This window comes from Penaeus monodon, chromosome 14 (genome assembly GCF_015228065.2).
Source record: "Penaeus monodon isolate SGIC_2016 chromosome 14, NSTDA_Pmon_1, whole genome shotgun sequence".
NCBI classification, from domain to species: Eukaryota; Metazoa; Arthropoda; class Malacostraca; order Decapoda; family Penaeidae; genus Penaeus; species Penaeus monodon.
The window spans coordinates 44,703,664-44,713,663 of NC_051399.1; the positions used below are offsets into that span (position 1 = coordinate 44,703,664).

The 10,000-nt window shown below is 35.6% G+C and overlaps 1 protein-coding gene across 1 annotated transcript; it reads right to left on the reverse strand.

Moving 5' to 3' along the window:
- Positions 1–1,525: 1,525 nt before the first annotated feature.
- Positions 1,526–9,364, reverse strand: LOC119581189 (zinc finger CCHC domain-containing protein 10-like). The gene is made up of 3 exons (XM_037929583.1): positions 9,165–9,364; positions 4,768–4,929; positions 1,526–2,258 (listed from the first exon to the last, which is right to left on the reverse strand). The coding sequence occupies exons 1-3, from the start codon at positions 9,200–9,202 to the stop codon at positions 1,988–1,990; spliced, it is 471 nt and encodes a 156-aa protein (XP_037785511.1). The 5' UTR covers positions 9,203–9,364; the 3' UTR covers positions 1,526–1,987.
- Between the last annotated feature and the right edge of the window lie 636 nt (positions 9,365–10,000).

Below are 10,000 nucleotides of genomic sequence, written 5' to 3' on the forward strand. Positions count from 1 at the left end.
GAGTTAGGCGACCGGCACGAGACTTTCGAGGACGTGTGAACATCGAGAACGAGCAGATTACACCATGGACCAGGAGGATGAGGACAACATGGACGAGCAGCCACGAAGTTGAACCAGGACAACGCACGAGAACGAGACGACCAGCCAAGTTAGGTCACCCTTGAAGGCGCCTCGAGGGCGAGGCGCGAGTAGGTGGCCGAGCAATATAAGATGTGGATAATTCTATTTCTGTTACAGGATGTGGATAATTCTATTTCTGTTACCAGTGGACCACGTGGCTGTTTTCCACGTGGATCCAAATGTCCCAAAATAAGAACCACCCGCTCAGCGAGGGCGGAGGTCACATTTTATATCTGACCTCGTTTGACCGAGAGTTCGTGCTAAGCTACCACCGCACTAAGGTCAGCTCCGCCCTCTCTCCGGGCAGCTGACCGTGACCTCCGCGCGGCCCGATTATAACTAGACATGTCTTGTGTGTTTTATACTGCGTGGTATCAACTCTCAGAAATAAAGAGTCAAGCCGTTAACAGGTATAACTACCCTCTGTTCACCATTGTACTGAGGATGATAGCCTTTTACAATATATGTATACACATATATATAAATATATATACACATATATATAAACATATGTACATACATAAATATATATGTATATGCATATATATGTATATACATATATATATATATATATATACATAGATACAAATATATATTCTTATATACACATCCATATGTGTATATAAACATAATATGTATACATATATCTGTATACATACATACATACATCATATATACATGTGTATATGTACATATATATATATATATATATATATATATATATATATATATATATATATATATATATATAATATATATATATATATATATATATATATATAAAACATTATATATACACATATGTGTATATATGTACATATATATATATATATATATATATATATATATATGTATATGTATATACATAAATGTGTATATATATGTATATACACATACATATAATATATATATGTATAAATGTATACACACACACACACGTATGTATAGGTATATATACATGTACATATGTGTGAGAATGTATATACATATATTCAGTAATATATGTATATACATTGCTTTTTTGCCTTAACTGGTCATAAATGTTCTTCACAAGGCTCCTACAGGAAGGACTATTTGAGTTTTCAATACCATTACTGAAGAAAAGTTTGGGAACCCATAATGTCTACATTATATCTACACATATTTCTATATATGTGAGCTGATATGCAGTAGTTAAGTTACATCTAAAATAAGCAGGATGTTTCACTAAAAGCTCTACTAAAAAATTTACTGGTCTGTAATAATACTGTAACCCATAACTATTTACCCATCTGATCTGTTCATTTATTATATATATATCCACTAACTGTTTTAATTGCCATTTTACAAAATTGACAAAGCTATTGTACAGCATCATACTTCACCAATTCTAAAAGTTATATACATGAGAAAAAAAACACAGTAGCAGAAGTAATATCCTTCTTTTTATTTTTTTCTTTAGAAATATATCAATGACTACAATAAAAGATTAGAACACTAGATCATATGTCTACAAATTACAACTTCTGTTTTTGTTACACTCATCCAACTAAATTTCACACCAATTGGCAACTCTCAAAGATAAAAACGCATAGCAACTGGTCCCATGAAGGTCCTGGTCTGAGTGCAAAAGAAGCAGTCCAGGAGCAGCTTGTTACTCTCAACAAGTTTTTTTTATTTATTTTTTATTTTTTTATTTTTTATTCTTCTGTGAATAAAAAGCTTTTCAATAGTCCCAACATGTAAATGTGGCATACCAAGAATTCTCATTGTTAAATTTCATACAGTCATTGCCTATTCCTTATACCACAAAAGAGATTTTTTTATTTTTTATTTTTTACCAACAACCATTCTTTTAAAATTCACACATTCAGGAACAAAAAGGTTTTCACTTGGAGTCTTTCTTCTTTTTCTTTTTTTTCCTCTGTTCTTCTGAGCTTGAAGAATCTGAAGACAACGAGGAATCTGATGAACTTGAGGAGCTAGAAGATGATGAAGAAGAAGATGAACTGGATGATGAATCAGAATCAGAATCAGAGTCTGATGACGAAGATGAAGATGAAGATGATGACGAAGAAGATGAAGACGAGGAATCTGAGTCACTTGAATCACTGTCCTCCTTTTTCTCCTTTTTCTTTTTATGTGATGCCAAAGTTTTTCTGAAAAACAAAAACAAACCTAAAAATGTGATTCAGTTAGTGCCTCATTACTATCTAAAGCTAACGTAAAAGTTTCACTTGACCTTAACTCCTAAAAGTCAGGAAATATCTGAGCTTCACATGCACTTGCACAGGGGAATTTTTGGCTACAACTTCAATACACAAAATTTTCGGAAAAGAATATTATAATTTATTTATAAGATGAAGAAGTACAGACTTTTTTTGTTGTCCTTGATCCTGTGTGCACAACTGTCTTTTTTAATTTTTTAGGGCTAAAACCTAAACCACAAAAAGGACTCACGTCAGATATTAGAGTAAAGAATAAGGCCCCCTAAATAATATACTTACAGTTTTTTATTGACCCTATTTTCAATCCTATCCTGTTATTTTAGTATATTCACACATAAAAGAATTTGCTGCCAAACCTAAATGTTATTGTCCTGATGCAAAACAAGTCTGGCAAACAATCTTTTAATTTCTCATATGCAACACTTCTAGTCTCAAGTATTATCATCCTGCATTTACTGTTTATCAGTCCATTTTTGATCACTAATACGTATAAAAAAAAACATATATGCAAACCTACTAGCCCTTATTTTGATGGCACACAGAACCCTAATCACACATATACTAAGACCTCAGTTTTATGGACCTCCATTTAACGGATATCAGAAGCAATGGACAAATCTGTGCTGCGGATGGAGTTGTGGCAATAAAGGACATAAGCTGCTGCTTCCCAACCTGTCCGCAAGTTGTCCACTAGTAGGCAGTGCCCTCACTTTACACACTGTAACTTATTGCTCCTTTTTTCCCCCCCCTTTTTTGTGTCATTGGATTCAAGTGGTTAAGTATTTATCATTTTCTATAACCACATTGCCTGATGGACGAGTAGAAAAGTGGAGAAAGGTGAATTTAGCAGTAGCACTAACATTGGAGTTGATCAGAAAGTTAGAAAGTGATGCATCTGTGATGATGTGGGAGGTATATGGTTTTAAAAACAACCAGTTTCAGATATACATAAGGCAAAATCTAAACTTATCTAAACTCAAATATGGTCTGAGGTGTATTATACTGTATTCAAAATGAACAAGTATTTAACACTGTCAGATGGTGTAACTGATTAAAAGTGCAGTACTGGACTATTGTGCTTTCTTTAATAATGTAATTGTTGGGAGCTATTAGCCACAATTTCAGTAACTACAGTCAAGCAGAGATATTGATTCTTTATTATATAAATTATGACAAGTATGTTCTAATGCAATACATTTGTTTTCTTTTTCAAAAATAATAATAATTCTATTTTCTTTTCTTATGTATAGATGAGGTAACTTTCCAATACTGTTTACTGACTATTCACTTTCCTGTGCATTCTCAGTTTTGAACATTATTCTCACTGTTCCTAGTGAGAACATCACAATTTCAGAGCATCTCAATCTCTAATGTTCAAATAAATTTTTAACATCTTTAAATACCATGCAGGATATCCTTAAAACAATGAAAATAAGAGTGCCATCCTGATCTATTCAAAGAAAAAAGAAGAGAAAAGAAAAGAAAAAATACTATGAAATACTTTACAAATCAAACAATTCATATTGATTCTGACGAAAACACTTCACTGAAGCCTGGTTGAAAAGTGTCATCATTAAAGGAGGTCTGACGCCCTCTGCATACAATGCAATTTTCCTGAATTTTTGCCATTCTGGGAATACTATTCAATACATCAAACAAATGAAATAAGAACACAATACACGATATCCTGATAATCATAACAACTATTAGAAATACACAAATATTCGTATCACGGTTTGCATGTTTCTGAATATAAATATTGGCCGCCTGTTCTTAAAACTTTATGCCAATTGGTTACTACTAGGAAGGGACTACTTTTACAAAATTATATATCCAAAGTCAATAGTCTTATATTTTTATGCATTAATACAATAATAGCTATGGATATTTCAAAATTCTTGGTTCTTTCATATATCAATTTGCTGCAGAGTTAAATCCCTGCAGATTCTATACGTCTATTTGTGTGAGTATGGAAATGTATTCAAATATTGGAACAATTTGTACTCTTTATATTTCTTTTTGTTTATAACATACTATAGAGTATATATTGCCATAACAGCAAAACAACAGTGAAAGGCAGCAAACTTTTCAAAGCACTAAGCAACTTCATAAGTATAAACAGTATATCAAATAAATGGAGTAAACACAGCTGATGGCTTTAAATATAAAAACTGAAATTCTAAATCTAATGATAAATTAGTACTATAACATTAAATCAAGTAGGAAGCAATGCTGGTAATTATGAATGTAAACAAATCTATTTACACATGCTGTACATAGCCATATAAATACAAAAGATCAGTTGGTCATTTGTTACAATCCAGACAAAGCATTTTCATATTATTACAGATTAAGGTGCGATATACTTTCCAGGTTCCTGCCCTAAGAAGAATAAAGCTTATCATACATTTAAAGCAAAAGAAAGGGTTTGAAAACTTACAGATGTTCTACCTGTTGTTCCTGTTTCTCTTGTTTCAGCCGCTTGTTAAGTACAGATGTACGTGAGTCTCTGTGCACATACTTTCTTTTGCCTTTGCATTCATAGGTCCAATGGCCAAATTCCAAGCACTTCTGACAACGGACATTTTCTGCCGAAGGCTTTCTGAAAAGGTCAGGAAAGTAATTAGAAATTACACATCAATAATTCTAGATCTATGAAGGATGTCATTTAAAATATAACAAGAATACTATCTCCTGTTTTCACCCAAAATGAAAGCCCCCCCCCCCACACACACACACACAAAGAGGGGGGGAGCAATCATTAATGTGTGAATGTAACATATCTTTATAAAAAAAAAATTATTAAGACCCAACTGCAGCTTTGAATGCCTTTTTGTAAATGCACTAGAAATTAAAATGTCTTCTGAAGTACTTCTGGCTACTCAAGTTTAGTTTCCTTTTTCACTTCCTCAGTTGACTCTATCAATATCTTAAGTTTTTTCACCAGCCAAATTTCAAAACAAAAGCTCCAGCAATTGTTATTTAGTTTGTATAAAGGCTATATAAGGCTCTACTGGAAATATATTTTCCAATGAAACACAGTATGTAAAGGCAAGGTTTGAAATAGGTGCTAACCTACTATCATGTGGATTGTGGCAATGTATTCTGTCTAGTAAAAATGTTCATGTGTTCTGTGCAATTTTCAAGCCTATGTTTTCTTAAAGTGATCCAATATATGGTCACTGCAGTAACCAGACTATTTTTTTATCAGCAGAATGGATGTCATTCATATATTTTGAATCATAAATATACTGCAGTTTTCTTCAATCTGTAGGATATGTATTGGAAAGTTCTCCAAAGAAGGAAATTGTTTCTTTCATTGAAATGAATTAATTTGAATACAACTTCATTTTTCTTTTCACCAAGAAATTATGTTGATCCTATGAAAGGTAACACACTACCAGCTGTTCTTCATGGAAAAGTATACCCATATAAGAAAAGTCTGCAGTCCTTAGCCAGAGTGCCAACAGGAATGGTGGCCATACTGATTACTTGACTCTGTGCCACTCTGATTACAGATAATGCATAAGTATTGTTTGTTTCGGTGGGCTAAAACTATGTGGACAGTATATATCCAGGTACATTATGGTGTGCATTGCATTTGGTTTCCTTGAGTGGCAACTCTCCCAGGTGTGTTGCTTGTAATCCTGGCCTGGCCAGCAAGAAATTTTAGTTTTAAGTGTTGCATTAATTCTGGGTCATTTTTAACCCATTCCTGACAGGTGGCATGTACGTACATTCCATGGCATGGCGGGACTTTCTGCCGGAGGCATGTATGTACATGCCATGGTGTATGTATGGACATGCCATGAGTTATTTTTTGTTACAATCACAGCAAAATATAATTTTTCTGCCAGTGAAAGTGTGATTAAGTAGTTTTTAACACTTTCTCATTTTTACTATGAAAAAGAAAGAAAGAAAGAAAGAAAAAAATAAAATAAATAAATAAATAAATAAATAAATAATGCAACAAACCGACGATCTCAACTCCATGATACCGCACACTGCTTATTTTATTCAGACTATAGACTGAATAATGATTAACTATGGAGTCTATATAACAATAAAAATACCCTTCAGTCTCGATTTATCAGGAAGTTTGGCAAGTAGAGACTTTAGAAAATAATGAAAACTGAAAATACAACATATCTTCGTAGTATTACGAAGAAACGGCATGGGATGCTGGTATTTGGTATGAGTGGTTGCGCATGCTAGGGCGACGATATAAGCCCCAGGCAGCGGGGCCCGGGCCACTATGAATACTACCCGTCGGGAAAGGGTTAAGATAATATAGTGGCTATGCAGAGGAAATAGACATAAATAAATATCACAATTTGATTTTTGAGTACCCCAAGTACCAAAAAAAAGTGATTAGAAGCCAAGCAATTCAGATTGTAGATGGAAGTGAAGAAAAGTTTGGTGTTTCATTATCTAAAGGAAATGGTTTTATCCTGGGTGTGCAGGGGGTAGAGCCCCCTGGCGAGGAAATATATAAAACGTATTTTATAAATCCTATGGGGGTCCATGGGAATGTACAGGGAATGTATTGTATTAAACCCAAAGGGGTCCAGGGGGTCCAGGGAGTAGTGCTACTCCCTTGGCTAGGTGCATATAATAAAATGCAGGTACAGGGAATATATAGATCATAGTGTGTTGGTTAGGTTTGTCACATCAAGATTGTCAACTGTGATTGTGACGGAAGTGATAATCAGATTCGTTCTCATCACATAAGAATAAATCTGGTGATATAAATATTGTCTGGGAAGGCCCAACTGTCATAGTAAAAAAACTAACAAAACTTCTATAGTATCAATGAGCTGGAGTCCCTTAAACCACATAAGAGTAAATATTTAAGGTTAATATTACCGAGAGTGATGCACAGAAATAGAGGAAAATGGACACTGTCATCTTATAAAGCATAAAAAATAGAATAGGAAGCAATACAGGTACATCTGCAGAGGCCTTATATTTACTGGGAAATGATGAAAATAGTCCCTGAATGCTACCGCTCAAAGAATTCTTAATCTCACGTCTTCTATAGCTCAATTTTATAAATTTTCTATAATTATAGTATTTTCTGTTGACCATAAGTCGCTCTTTCTGTTGACAAACCTGGAAATCATTTTCAATTAGTTGTTTATTTTCATCATTATTTTTTCATATTCCTCATTACTTTTTCAGTTTTTGATGCAAGTAGATTTCTTTTTTTACCATTTCTATTATTCATTCTTAATTATTTAATGGCATTACTGCTCGTTTACCATAACTGCCTCTCATATCAGAACAATACTCTCAATCAGTTCCACAGTTTCCTTTAAGCTTTTGCAACGGCAGGTCCTTCAAATTTCTGTGGTCAGTAACATGGGGTATGTTTGATTTTATATTCAAATATAGTTTATCAAATATTGTTTTATGATCATAGATCATTGCAGTGTTATTGTTAATATTTTTTTATAGCAGATACGGGTAATTTTTGCAACATTAGGGCAGCCAGGCCAACCTCTTGATTGATGTGTGCCAGTCACACAGAGCTTCTCTTACGAATCTGCATGGAGCATCTTCCAATTTCCAAACAAGACTATTTGTGAATGGGCAGCTCAACTGTACCCTCCACTCTGATGGTATGTGCAATATATTTTTTTTTCTATAACAAATATGTCACTTGGCACAAAGTGCTAATAAATGGGGTGGGTACAGGATGGGCTTGTCACCCCCATCTAGGGAAGAAATAAATAGGTAAGGTTAGGTTTGGATTTCTCAGTTCATATAATACACAATATTTACTTACATACAGGGAATATATAGACTGTATTGTATTAAACCCACAGGGGTGGGTTTATTATAATTGCATTATCCAAAACTTGATTGCCTTTTCTGAAAATGGACTTCTTGCATTTGTTAGCACAAGAGCTATTTTATTCCGTGTTTGTTGGACAAAGCTTGGCTCGTGTTTTCATAAAATCAACATTCAAATTGTTTTTTTCCGGCTTTCGAAAAATTTATTTTTTAACGTTTCATAAATGACTTTCTTCGATTTCTGCAGGTTCCTATTGACATCCAGTGCCATTCACTATCCCCCTCCCTGCCCATCAAACCCCAGCTCCCCATGCATCCCCAAGATTGTTGGATAGTTCATGTAACACAAAATATCTACTTACATGCGATTAAACAGTTTATTATAATTGAATTGGGCAAAACTCAGTTGCCTTTTCTGAAAATGGATTTTTTGCACTTGTTAATACAGGAGCTATTTTATTCCATGTTCATCTGACTAAGGTCTGGCTCGTCTTTTTGGAAAATTAACATTTATATTATTTTCAGGAAATTTCAAACCCCAGCTCCCCATGCATCCCCCAAGATTGCTGGATAGCAGAAATTATATAAAATTCTGCTTATGGGACTTAGTCTCTGGAAGAAGCATTGATCTCAGTAACAATTACCCTACTTAATCATCAATATGCATTATTGGCACAATTGATGGCGTTGTTGGACTTCATAAACTTCATAAGCTTTTCTATGGTATTACCCATAAACGACATACAACGAATTAATATATCTATGCCTTGCACTGTTTATCTCGTTCTAAATCCGTGACTGAAATAAGAACAAACCAAAATCCACAATAATGCCTTACAGTTGCTCAGACAACAGCAGAGCTAGTGTCGCTCTGACCAGAACCTCTTTCAATCTCAAATGACAACAGAAGTTGAAAAAAAAAAATCTATTTTTATTCAACTACATAACCCTCGGCAATCAGCTTCCGAATTCGCAGTAGGTGCTAATCACGTTCCAAATCGGGGTCCAACTTCGCACTCTAGAAGACCACAGCGGACTTACGGCTTCGAGCTGAGCAGCCCGCCGGCGCCCACGGGCATGCTGGAGCCTCTAGCGTCGCCTCCGAAGACAACCTTACTTCCCTCCTTTCTCTCTTCCTCTTCCTCCTCTTCTCGCGGAGAATCTCGCCCTGCAGTCGGAAACCTTGGCGCGTGTCTCTCTCTCTCTCTCTCCCCCTCGGCGGCCTCCGCGGGAAGTAAACAACCTGAGTTCGTGCAAATGTAAACAGCAGGAAACCGTGACGTCATTGGGCTTACGCGAACGGGGCATGTCTTCGGCTTGTCTCACGTTGAAGCGTGAAAGAATAATGTCGATTTGGATTTTCTTCTTTTCTTTTCTTCCTGAGGAATAGCCTGTGTAGGAATTAAAAGTTTGGGGTTGTTTTTTGTGAAGTGATAGCTTTTATCCCTCGCTCTCTCTCTGTCTCTCGTTTTCGTTCTCTCTCTCTCTCTCTCTCTCTCTCTCTCTCTCTCTCTCTCTCTCTCTCTCTCTCTCTCTCTCTCTGTGCACGCGCGTGTGCGTGTGTGTGTGTGTGTGTGTGTGTGTGTGTGTGTGTGTGTGTGTGTGTGTGTGCGTGCGTGCGTGCGTGCGTGCGTGTGTGTGTGTTGTGTGTGTGTGTGTGTGTGTGTGTGTGTGTGTGCGTGCGTGCGTGCGTGCGTGCGTGCGTGTGTGTGTGTGTGGCTGTCTGTCTGTCTGTCTCCACAAAGAAATAGATTCACAGGATCAATCTGAACAATACCGACTTAAACCAGGACCAGCTGGAACGTTCCACCATTCAGTATCTCTTAACCTTTCCAATGGTGCCTCATCGGCCTTTTTAATATTGCTTCTCTGAATAG